At 35.9% G+C, this 19,971-nt stretch overlaps 1 protein-coding gene across 2 annotated transcripts in view; it reads right to left on the reverse strand.

Annotated features, from left to right (window-relative positions):
• The window catches only part of LOC136028646 (opsin-VA-like), a 55,603-nt gene extending 36,086 nt beyond the window's left edge, over nt 1-19,517 (reverse strand). The window contains exon 1 of one of the 2 annotated variants that reach the window (XR_010617857.1): nt 5,452-5,551. Coding sequence is in view for 1 of the 2 variants with exons in the window: in XM_065706471.1 (XP_065562543.1) it covers nt 19,377-19,492 (116 nt within the window). In the remaining variant the exon portion in view is untranslated. Of the gene's footprint in view, nt 1-5,451; nt 5,552-19,376 lie in introns of those variants that run through there. The other variant, XM_065706471.1, reaches the window with a different exon arrangement.
• Between the last annotated feature and the right edge of the window lie 454 nt (nt 19,518-19,971).

Below are 19,971 nucleotides of genomic sequence, written 5' to 3' on the forward strand. Positions count from 1 at the left end.
CCCAATTTAGTTCTTGGTCCCATTTCATTTCTGATTTATGTTAATCATCGAAAAAGATTGACTGCTGGGGATTTTTTTTCCCTATATAACCCATAGATCAGCCTATATTCCAGGATTTTCAGAATTGAAAATCCTGAGAGTCCATGAGAGGACTCTTTATCTCAACGTGATCATCTGCACCTTAGCAACAATGATGGGTGCATATTTCACGCCATCTATGGTAATAACTGATCAGCAGTGTTTTCTCAAAAGAGGGAACAATCCCACCTTCGCCAACAGAAACCAGCCCTGGTTCGCCACTCCTGGGAATGGCGAACCAGGGCCAGGTGAACCTGGACGGTCGAATTCTCGTAACAAACCGACTAAGCCTATCTTCTTTTTTTTACCTAACCGGGAAGTAAATGTTGTGATTTTTGTTCACATGATCTTGTGAACTTCTTATTGAACTTCGTGAACTTTTTGTTCTTCTTATACTTTGTGACCAACAGTCGGTACGATCAACCCCAAGAAAAAACACAATAGTTGATATTTCTGAATGAGCTTCAGATGACGATTCCTCCTCCCTTGGCAGCTTTTTTCCCAAACATGTTTTAAATTTTTGGCAGCTATGGTGGTTGTGGCGGAAGCACCAACCATGAAAAAAACTGATCGTTCCAAGTTGTGTTTTTCCTTTTCGTTCAATGTGTGGGATTGTAAGTCCTCAATCGAGGATTTTCAAGAATTTCGATTTCTATGGTGTGCTTTTTATTTCGATTTGACATAAATTTTGACGTGTTTCTGGCTTCTTTTGAAATTCTCAAAAATTTGTCGCAATAACGACAATTTATTGTTCTTTTAAATCAAATCATAGCTACTATTTTATATCAGCGTTTATTCGGAAATATTTATCACAATACGGTTCTTACAACATGCGTTTTAAGATTACGCTGAAAATAAGTCGTGTTTCACTCTTTACTAAGCTGTAACTAGTGCTGCACTGATGATTAGAGAAACACTAACCACCAGTATTCTGCTCAAACTTATCTGTTTGTAAAACTAGACGTGATTCATGCACCAAGAAGACTCCTTACGTACGTAAAAACGCGATTCCTCACGTATTAGTGAGCAAGGAGACAAAAGAAAATAGCGTTTCTTCTCCATCTTTTACCGATTTTAGTCTAAATAAGAGATTCATTGCTTCTTTCTCTTGCTTCCGCTATGGGATATAAAGCCAAAATTCAACCCAAATTAAACTATTTATATATCACATTAGCTGTTGGTCTTGCGCTTCGCGCCACACCAACACCTAGTTGGTGGGGCGCTTCGCACCCCCCAAGCCCCACACACGCGTAAGTCGTTGCGCACCATTGTGGTTGTGTAATAGATTGTCAGGTTTACCGACTCTTGAACATGCAACATATAATTGTCCATGGGAAAAACAATCCGTATTCAGATCTATACCACATTTTTCTAATGATTGCCCTTGAGCTTTGTTGATGGTGATTGCTAAGCGAATATTCCCTGTGTCCCCGTCTTCATTTATATATCCCCCTGTGCCCCCCCCGGCGTTCCCGCTGTAGTTGTGTCCCTGTGTCCCGGTCGTCATTTATATTCTCTTTGTCCCGGTCTGTAATTTCTCTTTGAGTGTCCCGGTCGTCATTTATATTCCCTGTGTCCCGGTGTCCCGGTGCCCCAGTCTGTGACGCCATCTTATAAAGACGTCATATACAAAGCCATATATATTTATAATGACGTCATATGCAAACCCTCTTTTTACAAATAAAACATACAAAAAACAAACATGCATACAGCTTATATATAGATATATATATATATATATATATATATATATATATATATATATATATATATATATATATATATATATATATATATATATATATAGCCTAGTTCTTCGTGTCATTCAGCCTGGAGTTCTCTCCCTTAGTTCTTGGGAAAATGAAATAGTTTGGTGGGAAAAAAGAAAAATTCTATAATTCAGCTTACTTTTTTCAGGAAAAATAGTGCGAAAAACTAAGCCAGTTAAAGAAAAGAAAAAGGGTGCTGTGGATCCTGAACTGGTTCAAGCAGGTGTCATTGAAGTGTTGGTAAAAAAAAAACAAATAACGCTTACATCTGCGAAAAAGTATGGAATACCACGGGGAACTCTAAGGGGGTATATCACAAAATCTGAGAAACAGAATACGGAAATTCAGCTTCTACCTCCCTCATTTTTTCCCCTGTTTACGCCACAAGAAAAATTTTGACAGAAGAACAGGAAAACGCCCTTGCCATGTACCTGAAACTTGTTTGTCATATGCATTATGGTTTAACGCCACTTGAAGTGCGGCAACCTGCCTGCAGATACTCTCTCGTAAAAAATAGCTATTCTAGAGTCGTGGTCTTGCAACGAAAATCGAAATGCCGCCGGGGAAGACTGGTATCGGTGTTTTATGGCACAACACCTGCACCTAGCTGTCAGAGCGCCTGAAGCAACAAGTCTTGGCCGTGCAACTGCTTTCAATCGTTTGACAGTTGGGAAATTTTTCGAGAAACTTGGTGAAGTGTACGGGCGCTACAGATTTACTGCCCAAAATATTTGGAATGTCGATGAAACTGGACTATCAACTGTCCACAAGCCGGGAAAATTGTTGCGGCAAAAGGACAGAGACAGGTTGGGTAGGTGACTTCTTCAGAAAAAGGACAGAATGTTACTATGTGTGTTTATGTCAGTGCCAAGGGGTAATAGCGTCCCTCCAATACTCAATTTTCCTCGCAATAAATGTCCTGAAATTCTACTGAAAGGAGCGCCACCAGGTGCCATTGCTCACGGCTCAGAAACAGCTTCGGGTTGGATGTGCAACGAACTCTTTCTTGTTTGGATGAACCATTTTATCAGTCAGACAAGACCGAGCAAAGAATTAAAATTAAATCCTGTGCTTCTAATTCTTGACAATCACATTAGTCGTCACAGTAGTAATTTGCTTGAGTTAGCGAAAGAGAATGGAGTAGTCATGCTGACAGTGCCTCCGCACACAAAGCATAAGTTGCAACCACTTAACAGGTCAGTTATGTATCCATTGAAGGCATTCTACAACAGGGAATCTGCGACTTTAATGACCCAGCACAAATGCAAGACGATTTCCATGTACAATGTATCCGAGCTTTGCGGAAAGGCCTATCCCAAAGCACTGACTCCAGAAAACATAATAAGCGGTTTTCGTTGCACTCGGATTTTTCCTTTCGATCCCAATTTTTTCAAAGATCACGAATATCTCAGCTCATCTGTCTCTGATCGGCCATATCCATTGGACCAGGATGTCTTAGTACCTCCATCACCAGTTTCTGGTTCCCGTAAAGATGCTGCGGCTAGTCAGTCTACCGACTGTGACAACGCTACCCCATCTCTATCGGGCTTACCTTCAGATGTAGAACTATTGGCTGACAAAAGCTCCTCTGAACTAGTTGACATCTTTCCATTCCCAAAAGGTTCTTCGCGAAAACAAATCAGACGTGCGGTGAAAAAAAAAATCTACCGAAATCTTGACTGATGCCCCAGTAAAGGAAATAATCCGCCAGGAAGAAGAACTGAAAGCTGCAAGGAAGAAGAAGAAAAAACAGAAAAAGGGCCAGGGGAAGGAGAATGCAAAAAAAGGACAAATTACAAGAAGCAAGCAAGCAGCTATGTCTCGAGATTGAAAGTGAATCCAGTCATGTTGAGATGGAGCTTGATGATGATAGCGACAACAGTCTGAATCTAGGAGAAGATGAAGAGGGTTTGGGAAGCAGGCCAATAGAAGTGGGCGACTTTATCTTAGTTGGTCTTGCGGGCAAAAAGAGTGGCAAGCATTTCTATGCTGCGAAAGTTTTAAAGGAATATTCAGATGAGCTTGGTGTTAACTTCTTGAAGTGTATAGAAATGAGCAAGTTCGTGCTGACTGAAGAGGAATCGTGCGTCTTGAAGTCCGAGGTTGTAACAAGATTAGAAAAACCCTCAATCTCAGGTGGAACTTCAAGACTTGCTGAACGGCTGAAGTTTGGTGTGGACCTTTCAGTATACAAGATGGGTTAAGTGAATTATCTTATACCTAATTCCTTTTCTAGCTGCATGAGAAATAAATATCTGAAATAACTATCCATAAATACCTATTCTAGCGCCACATTTAGAGCAATAGATGCTGTAATAACCATGATGCAAGATGGTGGCGAACGTGGGCTAATGTTTGGCGAACGTGAACCAGGTTGGCCAAGGTTAGCCATCTTTGGAGAATCTCACTGTGGCTCTTTTTTTGCTGCATCGAAAGAGATTGATTGCTGGGTATCTTTTTCCTAGGTACCGCATAGATACGCCTATATTCCAGGATTTTCAGAATTATTTTAAGTCGAAAACTGTGTTTACAATAAATAAAGAACGAAAAAAGTGGCGAATGTAGGCCGGTCTCCCCTACCGCAATTTCTAGTGAAATAAAGCGCAATTTTCTGATGATACCACACTGCAATTATACCGTGGAATGACTTTGATCGCCGCATATATACCGCAAAACAGCAACAGTAATATTATCGTACAGGAAAAGGGTCAAATATTTGTTCACAATTTGTAACAATAGATGACAGACTAGATCCCTGTGGAAGTGGCATGGAATCCAAACTAGTAAGAAATTTGTGTCGAAAAAAAAATAGCAAATATTTTACTTATAAAAAATCAGGAATGAAGATATTAAGGCCTTTAGCCTGAACAAAATTAATTGCCAATCGTTATTTCGGTAAAGGTGTAGAGCTACTGCCAAGCAGAGCAAATGGTATACTGGAATGGAAAAAATAAGTTGCCTTGAGCAATCTATATTTCTTCTTTGGGAAGCTACTCTCCACTTTTACAGCCGAATAGATTGAAAACTATAGAGCAAAAGAAAGCTGTTATAAATATGTTTGAAATTTGAAATTCAGGATCAAAATAAGAAATACACATGCTGTTTGAATTTGAATTTAATGTTGTATTCAAATATAGGTTATCAATCATTTTCTCTAGAACATATTTTCTAAAATTTGAGAAACCGTCTCTTATTTAATTGTTATCTTTTTCTTTCATATCATTCAGTAAATTGGGCTGCTAATGTAAAGCTACAGATATGCTGCCCAAAAGAAGCAGGCCATTATTTATCACTATAACATTGGTTGTATCTTATGGTTTATTTATACTATAACATTACATTATACTATAACATTGGCTGTATCTTGGCTTTATTGCAAGTGGTCCTTAATCTGAAACTTGGGCTATTTTTGGTCTTTCTCTTTTTCTTTTTTTATTTATTTTGGCTACTGTACTTAGTTTCAATTTCGATATCTGACGATTAAGTTGTACATTCGCACTAGATATACTGCCTTTGTACTGCCTTTTATACAACCATATTGGTGCGGACTTATCAAAGGTGCAGTTTGTTTTAACAGAGAGTGGAAAATAAAAGCCTCAACTACCTTTGCTAAGCTGGGTGTTATTGATATGGGTCTCAATTAATCATGTCCGTGGTATGACACGGACATGCACAGCTCTTCACATCTTTGAAAATGCTTGTTCAGTGAAACACTGGTTTATTACTGATGCAATTGGTTTGCCAAGAAAATTTGAATATTCTTTCAGTAATTTAACCGGGAGTTCACCTGGGTATGAGGCACAGTTCTTACGTAACCGTCCGATTGAATTGAAAACTGTCATTTCTGATGTCTTTGCGATTCCACTGATACGACATGTTTATGATGTAACTGATTTGTTCGTCACTTATGGTTGGGTAAGGGGTAAAAATTTGGTTTAAAATTTGTCAACTTCAGAGGCTTTGATGAAACTACCAGTTGGGTTGCTGATTCTTTCTTCAGTTCCTTTCTTTTTTCCACTAAGTTGTTTAACTGCGTCATGCCACTTGTGCGACTCTGACCTTAGGAGTGGGGCTACTCCCGTACGTACCTTTTCCAGGAAGCTCGAAGGGCCGAGAAGACTTTATTACTCTCACTTAATGTGTCTCCTGCGACATGGAGTTTACATCGTTCTTTGATCGTGGTTTTTATCTTGGTATCTAACCACGGCTTATCCGTTTGACAAGTCCTGTGCCTTTAACTGGAAAATTTTAATCGATATATTTTTCTTAGTCCTTCAAAGGTAAATCAACGTATTATGTCAGATAAAGAGTTTTGATCGGACTAGTTTTGACTCTGAATTCGACTTTCCTTTGTATTCTATTTTTACTCAGATTTCTTGCTTCTGCTTTTGATCCTCAAATGTGAAAATTTTTGTTTGAATACCATAGTAAACTTTGACTTAATCGCATGATTAAATTGATACATCCTGTTTGTCTTACTGACCGATTTCAAATCAAATCTTTTAAATAAATCTCACATTCAGGCAATCCACATGGTATTTTGCGCGATTTGTTTTTCTCATAAACTGGATACACTTAACCTTTTTTCTTATCACAAAAACCTGAACAAAAGTATAATGTTAAACAATGAGAAAACTTTGGCCGGCAGAAATGAACAGAAATTAATTTCAGATAGATATTAAAAAAAAAAAAACTTTCAAGGCAGAGCAGCGTCATATTAAAACCTCAGGCGATCAGAAAATAATGTCCTATAATATTTTAAACTTTTAAAGTGGCCAGAAATTAAAAAAAAAAAGTTACAGAAATAATCACATCAAACGCAAAGATAAAAGATAAATGAATAAGTCTTGCAACGAATAAAAATTAAACAGAAAACATCAAATAAAACTCAAAACGAACGTAAATTACTACAAAAGAGAATATGGCTACATCCCCCCTAACCCTTCTAATGGCTATTACATCATCTGAATTTTATTTATGGTATTTGGGTCATTTACGGTGCGAGTTTTAACAGCGTCATTTGATTTGTAAAAGAAAGTCGACAAAAAAAAATTAAAGTAAGGTAAAATCCCCTACTAATAATACAGGTGACTAAAAAGAACTAAGAAAATCAAACTGAATATTTAACACAAAATGCTGTGTTAATTCCTGTAAATTTCAGCAACTCAAGATTCAAGGTTTTATTTAACAGAAATTCTTTATTTTTCAATGTTATTATTACAAGAGAATTTTAATAATAATAATTATTGGAGACTTTCATTTATTCGTTAGTTTTCACCTGTTTTCGTTTTACTGTTGTGTTATCTCTTAGTGGTACTTTCGTTAGTTGAGTTATGGTTGTGTTGTATGTTTTATCTCTCGTATAGTTATGCTATTTTTCTTTCATTATCTTCTTTTTGTTTACTCCACTTGTCTTGTATTTTAGTGGGTTAAAAATAAATTATTGTTAACTATTGTCGTTTTTTGAGTCAAAGTTTTATTATTGGTTAATGATTTTCATAGTTTTCTCAGTTTTTGTTGTTGTTGAAGAATTAGAAAATGGGACTCAAGTTTAAATCGTTAAATTGTATAAGGTAATCTGAGCGCCGACCTTGGTTGTATTCAACATAGTTATTGCATAAATTTTGTTCATTCAGGTACCAAGGCGTAGGACGCTTCTTGAATTAAGCTTTCGATTCAACAGCAATCTAGACAATACACTAGAAAGAATCCTTTAAAGAGAATCAAACAGTTCGTGGTAACGAACTGTAGTAAGGAGCGACCCGGCTCAATAGTAATTAAAACTCTAAAAAATGGAATCTTGATGCCAATAGTTACATCAAAAGAATTGCATTTTAATACTGATTTTAAATATATAAATTTCATCAAGGTTAGTCTTACCCATCAAAAGTTACGAGCCTGAGAAAATTTGCCTCATTTTAGAAAATAGGGGGAAATACCCCTAAGAGTCATACGATCTTAACGACAATCACACCATCAGATTCAGCGCATCAGAGAACCTTATTGTAGAAGTTTCAAGCCCTTATCGACAAAAATGTGGAATTTCGCATTTTTTGCCAGAAGACAAATCACGGATGCGTGTTTATTTGTTTTTTTGTTGTTTTTTTCCCCAGGGGTGATCGTATCGACTCAGTGGTCCTAGATTGTCGCGAAAGGGCTCACTCTAACGGAAATTAAAAGTTCTAGTGCCCTTTTTAAGTGACCGAAAAATTGAAGGGCACCTAGGCCCCCTCCCACGCTCATTTTTTTTTCCCAAAGTCACCGGGTCAAAATTCTGAGATAGCCATTTTATTCACCATAATCGAAAAACCTAATAACTATGTCTTTGGGGACGACTTACTCCCCCGCAGTCCCCGTGGGAGAGGCTGCAAGTTACAAACTTTGACCTGTGATTACATATAGTAATGGTTACTGGGAAGTGTACAGACGTTTTCAGGGGGATTTTTTGGTTGGGGGGGGGGAGAGTTGAGGGGGGGTTACGTGGGAGGATCTTTCCATGGAGGAACTTCTCATGGGGGAAGAGACTTTCAATGGAGGGGGCGCAGGATTTTCTAGCATTATTTAAAAAAACAATGCAAAGATAAATATAAAAAGTTTTTTTCTACTGAAAGTGAGGAGCAGCATTAATACTTAAAACGAACAGAAATTATTACGCATATGAGGGGTTTACCTCCTCGTAATACCTCGCTCTTTACGCTACATCATTTTTAGTAATTTCAACTATTTATTCTACGGCCTTTGTGATTCAGGGGGTCATTCTTAGGGAATTGGGACAAAATTTAAGCTTTAGTGTAAAGAGCGAGGTATTGACGAGGGGTGAGCCCCCTCATATACACAATAAAACATACGAATATAGAAGTTCGCTACGTAAGTTAATTCGTAAGTTGCGTATATTTTTTACTTATGAAAACGTTAGTTAAAAATTAAAAGTTATAGTTGCCTTTTTATGTAATCAAAAATTGGAGGGCAACTAGGCCTCCTCTCTCGCTCCTTTTTTCTCAAAATCTTCCAATTATAACTATGAAAAACCCATTTAGCCCAAAAAAATTAATATGCAAATTTTGTTTTAATTATTTATGCGCGAAGAGCCAAGATAAAAAAATGCATTAATTTAAAAACGCCCAGAAATTAAACAAAAAAAAACAAGTTTTTTTAAATGAAAGTAAGGAGCGACATTAAAACTTAAAACGAACAGAAATTACTCCGTATATGAAAGAGGCTTTTCGTCCTCAACGCCTCGCTCTTTACGCCAAAGTTTTTTTTTTAATTTTTAAGAAGTCAAGTTAAGAGAAAGAGTAAAACTACAGCGTAAAGAGCGAGGCGTTGAGGACGAAAAGCCCCTTTCATATACGGAGTAATTTCTGTTCGTTTTAAGTTTTAATGTCACTCCTTGCTTTCATTTGAAAAAAAAACTTGTTTTTTTTAATATTCAAAAGATTGCATATGAATGAGAATGGAATAAAAAAATAAATGCATCCACAAGGCATCAGTCAGCTCTCTTTATTTTTGGCTCTTTAAACTCTTTTTTATTTGTTACTTTGACGTGAGCATATCCTCAGTATGATATCTAAGAGGCTATTTTGACAGTGGGTACCTGCATACAGTCTTTGATTTAATTCAAGATCCCGATCAAAATTCCATTAAAGATTTAACTCACTACCCTTAGACGTTCGTGAAATATTTTGAATACACCAAAATTGGCAACTTGGATGCACACAGTATCATTTGACTTAGTTCAGTATACCCCATAGTATTTACCGAGAAATACTATTTCTCGGTCAAATTCACACCGTACTCAATATTAATACTAATACTAATTCTCTAATGTCAGGAATTTCCTTATGTCAGAGGGATACTCTGTAATGTCAGGAATGCATTCCTGGCATGTTGTAGATACGCCCTTTTGAGAACCAGGATGCACGCAGTGTCTTTTGATCTTGTTCAACATCCCGTGGTGACTCTAGACATGGGCAGAAGATCACCCCCCCTAGTTTCTCTGACCCCTGATATGAAATTCCTTTTATTTTATGTTTTCACACTTCTATGGTATGCCTCCAAATCCAAAAGATTATGAGGCCTAAAACTGCTAATGTTAACCCACTCCTCAATATTCCATGAAAGTTTCAAATTAATACCCTTAGCCCTTCCTTAGATACTAGAGATATGTCTTTTTGAGAATTAGGATTCCTCTAGTGTCTTTTGATTTTGTTTAGCAACTCTATAATTATTTAAAAAAAAAAATTCAGAGGGCCTGTGGGGATCATGTAATCCTGGGAGATATATTTTATTAGACATTCCGACTGTTTTGAACAAAATGGCTATCACAAAAGTTGTATCGAACACTTTTGGAGGCTATGGATGGAGGATGGCAAAAATAGGAGAAGGGGGGATCTGGTTGCCCTCTAATAAATGATACGGGACTAGACCGTTAAAGTCCATCCGGTGGTGCTGATCTCCGTTTCGAAGCCCTTTAGCCAGGAAGTGCAATGGGGGGCTGGTGGTCAGCCAGCCTGTGCTTTCACACACCCTTGCTGCTTACATTTCCCAGATTTTTCCCGGTACCTATTTAGACCTGGGTTCACTCTGGCTGAGCTTACTGAGTCATGTCTTTGACCCCCATCCCACACTAAATAACCAGCCACGCCAGGAATCGAATCCCCGTCCTTCGGACAAAGGAGATTCCGAATCCAGCGCGCCAACCACTCGTCTAGTACGACACCCAATTAACCATTTGTTCAATTACCCTCCAGTAACCATCGACTCTTAAGAAGAATTCAGAATTTTTAATTTCCAATGAGAATGGCTTATTCCAAAGTTTCTACATATATTGTTTCTGAAGTGACTCTGTAAACCTACGTGACTCTACGTGACTCTGTGTTCTTCTTACCACGAATATCCTAGTCTTACTTGACTATGTATTCTTCTTACCATGCGCCACTCTCAGCTTGAAGCCATCGTTTGGTTTAATTTGCATTGTACTATTACAACCTGGGTTGAAGGGATTGCTGATTTCCTGGCCCCAAATTCCCCTGTTTCAAGTTCCTCATCCTCAAAAACTAGTGTCACCAAGATTTGTATTCAAAAATGAATTTTAGGAATATCTTATGAATAAATTTCAAATTCAATTAATTCACCTAGTACTTCATATCAATTATTCTCTTCTAGAAAAGATACACTTAATCCTAGCTAATTTTCTCCATGACCTGCTATCTCTATGACAAGTTCATTCCTAGCGAGCTCTCTGGGAGACGAATTTTCTTGCCACCAGTTGCCACAGGCTCTGAACGTGGAGGTGTCGTTTTGGGTTAATTTGCATTGAAGTATTTGTAGTGGGGATTGTGACAATGGCTGATTCCCTTCTATGCCCCCTTCATTGACCTTCTTATTTTTAAAAGTTGTACCTTATTTATATCATAGTTGAAATTGGGTGTCCACATACAAAACACACTTCCTGTAAATAACAAGTTTTGGAAAATTTCAAAAAAATAAAGCTTGGAGACAACCGCTAGTCTTACGGAAGTAACACCAAGTCTTACACTCATTGGTTTCTCTTTTTTTTACAGAAATTACTAAACTAAAAAAAAAAGTAATTTTAGTCTTTTTAAATAGAAATTACTAAACTAAAAAAGCAGTAGTTTTAGCTGTATTGAAATACGGCTGAAAAAGAAAAAAAAAATAACATTTCGACACCTCAATAAAGAAAATGCAAAATTAATTTTTTCAGACGGCACGTTATTTATAAAAAAAACTTATTATATAATTTGAATAAGAAATGCCAACATATTCAAAATATCTCAGGGATTTCCGGGGAGAGCACCGTCTTCCTCTTAGCTCATCGCAATTTTTTGTTTTGCCAGAACTTTCAGAAAAAATCAGGAGGAGCTTGCTCACAAAATACAAATGGAAAACAAATTTTCAACCAAATTTTGCAAAAGCAATAATAAAATATATATTTTGATTTTGACAAACTTTTTTTTCAACAGGAGAAAAATAGAAAGCAGCCAGTGTTTTGAACAAGACTAAATCAGAAAGAATAAACATCAAGAATTTTGTAAATGCTCTTCATTGGTATACCTGGTCAAATAACTATGCATATACACAGACTCAATGTCTCTTTAAAATGAGCTCATTTTAAATCTGTCTGCTGGGTAAGACATATATAGGTGAGCTTGATAATGCTCAAGAGTACGTGTCAAAGGTAAGAGCCTACCTTGCCAGTAAAATTAAGCTGTTTTTTTTTTAAACATACAGCACAAATGTGTCAAAGTCCACTCAGCATGAGTAAAACTCAGGAAGAGTGTAAATAGGGAGCAGCTTGGGCTTGAAACAAGAATAAATCAGAATAGAGAGACATCAAGTAATTTGCAAATGCTCTTCAATGATATACTAGGTCCAATAACCATTCATCTACATAAACGCAAAACTATTTGCAATATGCGAAACTGAAGATCTGTTTGATGGGTATGATTTATATATAAATGGGTATAGTGATGCTCAAGATCACTTGTTAGGAAGAACACCTATCTTCCAAGTAAAATTGAGTTGTTTTTTCCGTTTATGTCTAGCACAAAGGTGTCAACTTCCTCCCACTTTGAGTAAAACTCAGAAAGATCGTAAATAGAAAACAGCGTGTGCTTTAAACAAGAATAAACCAGAATAGAGAGATGTCAAGAATTACGCAAATGTTACTCATTCATACACCTGATTATATCTGGTATTTTGTGTAGACAGGAAATGTGTATGGATTTCGGAAGGTTGATACAGTTCAGCTACATAAATTTTTAGTTTATCTGGAATAAATAAATACGTGGCAGGGGGTTTACTTTTATGTCATTTTTTAGGGGGGGGGGGTATTTTCAAAAGGGCATTAAAATGTATAATGAAGGATAAATACCAAAGTGAATCAAAGGATTTTTGTAAACTTTTGGCTTATGATTTGTTATTTACTTCACGTTTACTTTTACCAAAAAAAAAAAAAAAAAAGGAATAACTAAAACCTACACGAACAATATCTGAGCTGTAATTCCCTAACTATAAACGAAAATTAGTTTAGTCTTGACGAATTATGCAAATGTTGTTCATTCATACACTTGGTCATATCTTGTATGAGCCCGGTATATATCTTGTAGGAGCCAGGTCCTTAAACAAAATTTGGATTACGGAGTCAAATTTCTAAAGCAAAAGGATTAATAGAAATAAGTATCATCAACTTTTATGGTTTTGATTTTGAAAACTGAAACTGTTCAGCTGCTTAAATTTTTAGTTTAGGTTATCTGCAATAAATAAATATATAGGGGGGGGTAGGCTTATATTTTTTTGATGTATTTTTGAAAGGGTGTTGAAGTATTAGTTCGAACATGGGGGGGGGGGATTAAAGAGAATAATGCATGCATTATTCCTATCTTCCTAATGCAGGAAGATTTCACTATATCAGATTTTGAAAAAAAATGTCTTCAATCTATACGGGTCTAATATCCTAATACCAGCTGTGCTCCAGAATCTTATTAACTATACATTCTTTGTGCATTATATTCCCCTTGAGTAATTTTGACAGTAATTCCCAGGAGATTTTACACTTAGTCTTGCGAAATCTGAACATAAACCGTCTCTCTAGATGGTTTAATCTTCTCAAAGAATTTCTAGAATAGAAAGAAACTTGGAAATTGCACAATGAAATAGAAGCAAATAACCTTACTTTTGGATATGCGTCCCCTTTTTCGTCGCCCTTACAAGATTGAACAAATTCTACTATTGATTAATTCAAAAAGTGTTTTTGGTAAAAAAAAGAAGTTCTTCAGATAAAATAAAAAGGAATAATGAAATTTAAGACAAGTAGAAATACAGTGCTACAATTGTTCTAACCTAAAACAAAAATAAATTACTATTAATGGATAGATAAAACCCAAAATGAACAGAAATTAAAATAAATACCCGTATCAAAAATAGAGATAACAGATTTTGTTCTGGATGAATACAAAAATAAAAAATTAAGTCAAACATGCAACAAATATAAATTACCGATAACATTCATAGAACTACTGCTTTCTAATCCTTCTAAAGGGCTGAGTGTCATATGCGCTTTACTGAAAACCTTCTGTATTTCGAGTAATCTGTTTTTGATTTGTCATACAATCAACAACGAAAAATGTTATCACAAGTCTAATCAAGGTTTATTAATAAGAGTAGTGCTTCTCGCCATCCTTATCAAATCCTTTAAATGGCCTGTGTAGCATTTGCGTTTTATTTTAAACTGGTATGTACTTTGGACACAGTGTTTTTAATTTGCCAAATTTTCAACTACAAAAAATCAATAGATTAAAATAAAATCATCTTAATAATCAAGGCGACTGAAAAGAACTAATGAAATATCAATTTTTGGAAATATTTCCATTTTTTTCAAAAGCACGATTATAGAAGAAAAAATGTTTAAAATTTAATTTGTTTTCAGCAAACCACAAATGAGGCTCTGGCCTTTAAAGAGTTTAGGGGGCGCTATCCCTACTACTATTTGTATTAATTCCTGTTTATTTGAAGTTTTACCAGATTATTCATTTTCAATTTCTACTTATTTTATGATTCAATCTTCCGTCGCTATGAGTAGCTGTTATCTTTATGTTTTAGACTAACTACGTATCTTAATTTATGTTCGTTTTGGGTTTAATTTATTTATTAATACTAATTTCTGCTTGTTATCAGTTTTATCTAACATAGAACAATAATCTCGCTTTTCTTAGATTATTATTTTCTGTTCCGATTTAGTTCAACACTCACTGAAATTTTCATTATTAATACTCAGCTAGTTCAAGTAGTTCTCGAAGCAGTAGTAGAAGTAACAATAGTGTTAACATGAACATAGTGCCTTTCGGTTAATTCAACATGCCCTGACAGTTTAAACTTAATATTCTAAGCTGTCCCTAGGATATTGCTTATATGCCCTTTTGAAAACCTGTTTGTGAAAAGTGATGTGTATTTAGTTCAACTTCCCCCTAAGCAATCCCTGGAAGTGTAACCTTAATACCCATTCCTCGGTGATAACAGTAGCGGTAGAAGCAGTAGTAACAGCAGTAGCATGTACTGAGTGTCTTTTGGCTAGTTCAACATTCCCCTCAACATGCCCTGAAAGTTTCAAGTTAATGCTCTAATTCGTTCCTTAGACCTTGCTGTTGTACCATTTTTGCAACCTGCATGCACATAGCGTGTTTTTTGGTTCAATATCTCCCTCAGAACACCATGAAAGTTTCAACTTAATACCCTAAGCAGTTCCTGGGACGTTGCTGAAATGTCTTTTAGGCAACCTGCTTGCCCATACTGGATTTTGATTTAGTTTAATATCCTTCAAAAAGCTACATGGAATTTCTAACTGAATGCTCTTAGCTTCTGCTTTAGTAGTAGTAGCAGTAGTAGTACTATCAAGGTAAAAGTGGTCGTAGTAGTAGCAGTAGTAGAATACAAACATTGCATTTTAGTAAGTTCAACATCTCCAACAACACACAAGTAGGTTTGAACGTAATTACATAAAAAAACTAGTTTTTTTAACTGCAAGTAAGGAGCGACATTAAAACTTAAAACGAACAGAAATTACTCCGTATACGAAATGGGTTGTCCCCTCCGCAATCCCTCGCTCTTTACGCTAAAGCTTTTAGTTGTTTTAAAAAGCAGAATTGTGGCAAAGAGTCAAACTTTAGCGTAAAGAGCGAGGGATTGCGGAGGGGACAACCCATTTCGTATACGGAGTAATTTCTGTTCGTTTTAAGTTTGAATGTCGCTCCTTACTTTCAGTTAAAAAACTAGTTTTTTTATGTAATTTCTGAACGTTTTTGAATTAATGCATGTTTGATTTTGGCTCTCCACACATAAATTATTAAAATGAAATTTGCATATTAATTCCTTTTTTGGCTAAATGGCTTTCTCTTAGTTTTGATCAGAAAATTTTGAGATATAAGGGATGGGGAAGGAGGCCTAGTTGCCATGCAATTTTTCGGTTACATAAAAAGGCAACTATAAATTTTTATTTTTAACGAATTTTTTTATTAGTAAAAAATATACGTAACTTAAGAATTAACTTACGTAACAAACTTTTATATTCTTTAACTTTTATTATGTAAATGAGGGGGTTTGTACCCTCGTTAATATCTCGTTCTTTACACTAAATAGTAAGTTTTGTCCCAATTCTTTAAGAATGACCCCTGAATCAGAAAGGCCGTAGAATAAATAGTTGAAATTACTAAAAATACTATAGCATAAAGAGCGAGGTATTTATCTCCTCCTAAATACCTCGCTCTTTATGCTAAAGTATTTTTAGAACCCCTCATATGCGTAATAATCTCTGTTCGTTTTAAGTTTCAATGCTACTCTTTACTTTTAATTGAAAAAAACTTTTCCATGTTTATTTTTTCATTGTTTTTTTATAGTAATTTTAAAAAATCATGCGCCCTTTTCATTGAATTTCTGTTCCCTCATGACATATTTCTCCAAGGAAAGATCCTCCCACATAGCCCCCTCCCCTCAACCCCACCCCCAAAACCCCCAAAAAATCCCCTGAAAACGACTGTACACTTCCCAATAACCATTATTATATGTAAACACTGGTCGAAGTTTGTAACTTGCAGCCCCTCCCCCAGGGACTGTGGGGGAGTAAGTCATTCCCAAAGACATAGTTATTATGGTTTTTGACTATGCGGAACAAAATGGTTATCTCAAAATTTTGATCTGTTGAATTTGGAGAAAAAATGAGCGTGGGAGGGGGCCTAGGTGCCCTCCAATTTTGGTCATTTAAAAAGGTCACTAGAACTTTTCATTTCCGTTAGAATGAGCCCTCTTGCGACATTCTAGGACCACTCGGTCGATACGATGACACCTGGGGAAAAGAAAAAAAACAAAAAAAACAAACGAACAAATAAACACGCACCCGTGATTTGTCTTCTGGCAAAAAATACTAAATTCCACATTTTTATAGATAGGAGCTTGGAAATTTTGCTATAGTGTTCTCTGATACGCCGAATGCGATGGTGTGATTTCCGTTAAGATTCTGTGTTAGGGGGTGTTTTCCACTATTTTCTAAAATAAGGCAAATTTTTTCAGGCTCGTAACTTTTGTTGACAAAGACTAACTTTGATGAAACTTATATATTTAAAATCAGCATGAAAATCTGATTCTTTTGATGTATATTTTAGCATCAAAATTCCGTTTTTTAGAGTTTCGTTTACTATTGAGCCGGGTCGCTCCTTACTACAGTTTGTTACCACGAACTGTTTGATAACCTAAGATGTTTCTAAGATATTGCTGATTTGTCCTTTTGACATCCTAAACAAAAGCTTTTGATACCACCTAGTATTAGCAGTAGTATTAGTAGTAGTTGTAGTTGTAGTAGTAGTAGCGGTAGTAGTGGTAGTAGTAGTAGTAGTACAGTAGTAGTAGTAGTAGTAGTAGTAGTAGTAGTAGTAGTAGTAGTAGTAGTAGTAGTAGTAGTAGTAGTAGTAGTAGTAGTAGCAGCAGTAGTAGTAGTAGTAGTAGTAGTAGTAGTGGTAGTGGTAGTAGTAGTCGTAATAGTACTAGTATTAGTTGTATTAGTAGTAGAAGTAGTAGTAGTAGTAGCAGTAGTAGTAGTAGCAGTGGTACGATAAGATAAGATACTCTATTGTTCAACACAATTATAGCTATTCACTTTATGCATCTACTCCACTGATGGAAAAACATACGTTTTTGTTGGAAACATACATTTTTTAGGTAGTAGTAGTAGTACTCGTGCTACTTGGTAGTAGTAATAGTAGTGGTAGTAGTAGTACTCCCACTATTAATAGTAGCAGTAGCAGTAACAGTAGTAGTAGTAGTAGTAGTAGCACTGGTAGTAGCAGTAGCAGTAATAGCAGTAGCAGTAATAGCAGTAGCAGTAGTACTTTCTAAATGGTTCCTAATTTTTTTTACTTCTGGTGATGAAATACATAACTATCCTGCACGATATGCTAATAATGTGCAGAAACCTCAAGTTGCAAGAACTAGATCTAGATGTTCAAAACGTCGATTTCGGGCAAGTCTTTGGAATAATTTGCCCGAATTAAAAAAAAGTATGTATGTGTGTTATTTCTGTAGAGATCTTTAAACAGTTTGCCTCCCGTTGTATGATTTTTAAAGAATATTGAAACTGAATTTCATTCGCTTTCAAGTTCCCACTGAAAAAAAAATGAAATAAACAAATGGAAATACATTGTTCAATTTTTTGTTGGATAGAAAAAGTGGTTTTTTGAAAGTGTTGGCAGGCAGAATGAGTTGTTGTTTCGAAAGGTTACTCCCACCAGGAGTATGGCTAGAGCAGATTTTTTTTCTTTCTTTCTTTTCTTTTCTTCTCCTTTTTAAATTTTATTCCTGTGTTTAAGGGGTTACTCCAAGCAAGTAAAAGCTTAAGGAGGATTAATTTCTCCGTTGTATTACTTTTTTTTTGTTCTTTCTTTGTGTGTTTTTTGTTGTTGTTTGTTTTCTTGACTAAACCTCGATGTTCAATTGAAATTGAATTTAATAGTAGTAGTAGTAGCGTGCGCACGTTGCCTTCTGGTCAATTGATCACCCCCCCTGACACAATCCCTGAGAGTTCCGATTTAATACCATATGGCATCCCTTAGATATATCCTTTTGACAACCTGCTCACACATCGTGTATTTTTATTTAGCTCAGGACTCTCCTCAACATTCCCTGAAAGCTTCACCTGAATGCTGTTGACTTTTTTGTTTACCAAGAATTAAACCTACTCCCTTTTTGCCGCTAGCAAATGCTAAATGCAAGTAGCAGGTGAATTGCATAACCTACATCCCTTGTCCCAATGAATGGTTTGGGGTTTGCGCGTACATCCTGCATGCGCACAGTACGTTTTGATTCAGTTCATCTTCCACTCAATATACCCTGAAATTTTTACCCAATTACATTTTGCCGTATCAGTAGCCGCAGTAGAAGCACTAGTAGAAGAAGAAGCAGTAGTAATAGTAGCAGCATTTGATTTAGTTCAGCTTCCGCTCAATATACCCTGAAAATGTTACCCAATTACATTTTGCCGTATCAGTAGCCGCAGTAGAAGCACTAGTAGAAGAAGAAGCAGTAGTAATAGTAGCAGCAAAATTAGTAGTAGTAGTAGTAGCAGTAGTAATTATCATAGTAGTGGTGTTTGCATATTGACTTTCTGTCAACTGATCATTCTCCTCATCATTTCTTGAAAGTTCCAGCTTAATACCCTATGTCATATCTGAGATACACTCTTTCGACAGCCCGCATGCATATAGTGGCATAGATTGTAATCCCCGGGGAAAGAGTTATTGGACTTTTCCACTATGCTAAACAAAATATATTTCTTATCGTTGAGGTGCAGGTGAATTTTTCATGTTTCTTGGTGCTAGCGCCGTTGTTCGTGGTTTGTTCTTTTTGTAGTAATACACACTGTGTGTTTTCCGCCTTTGGGGAATATTAGTTGGTAAATAGAACGAAAAAGTTTTGAGTCGGAATATTTTTTACGAGAAAACTCAGTGGGATAATAATTACTCTTACCTTAATCCACCATATTCTTCACCGAACTTTCCCCATCCAAATACGGGAGGAACAGTCACTCCTGTAGAATAGACCCAAATAAAAATGATCGTTCCTGAAGATTGACGAAATGACATACTCCATTTTTTACCCAGTGTCAATGCAACAACGATTGCTCTCCAAAGAGCCAAGACAGCCAAAGTGGTTATCGAAGATATTCCTAAAAAAAAATTCAATTACATAAAAGTCAAATAGGTCATAATATAATATTGTCCTCTTGTTTATTGTATGGTAGCGCTATACATAGGTATTTAATTTCCTTTGGAACGAACTGTGGGTAAAGAGTTACTCGTGTGGCTGTAATAAAAAACTATGAAAACGAAGCTCGAAAAAAAAATTGTATTCCCACAATTTACGATATTGGAAATTGATCAAGTTTAAAGCTATTTTTCTAAAAATTGGTTTATAGGAATTTAACCTGAGTACTACGTTTTATATTACTCGCCTCATTTAAATTAAAGTGTAGATCGTAATTACATCCTGAGTTTTATTTAAACACACAGAAACACTCTAATATACGCATTCATTTTTTTTATTGAAAATCGGGTAAAAATCG

The sequence above is a fragment of the Artemia franciscana genome, chromosome 7 (assembly GCF_032884065.1).
Source record: "Artemia franciscana chromosome 7, ASM3288406v1, whole genome shotgun sequence".
Taxonomy (NCBI): Eukaryota; Metazoa; Arthropoda; class Branchiopoda; order Anostraca; family Artemiidae; genus Artemia; species Artemia franciscana.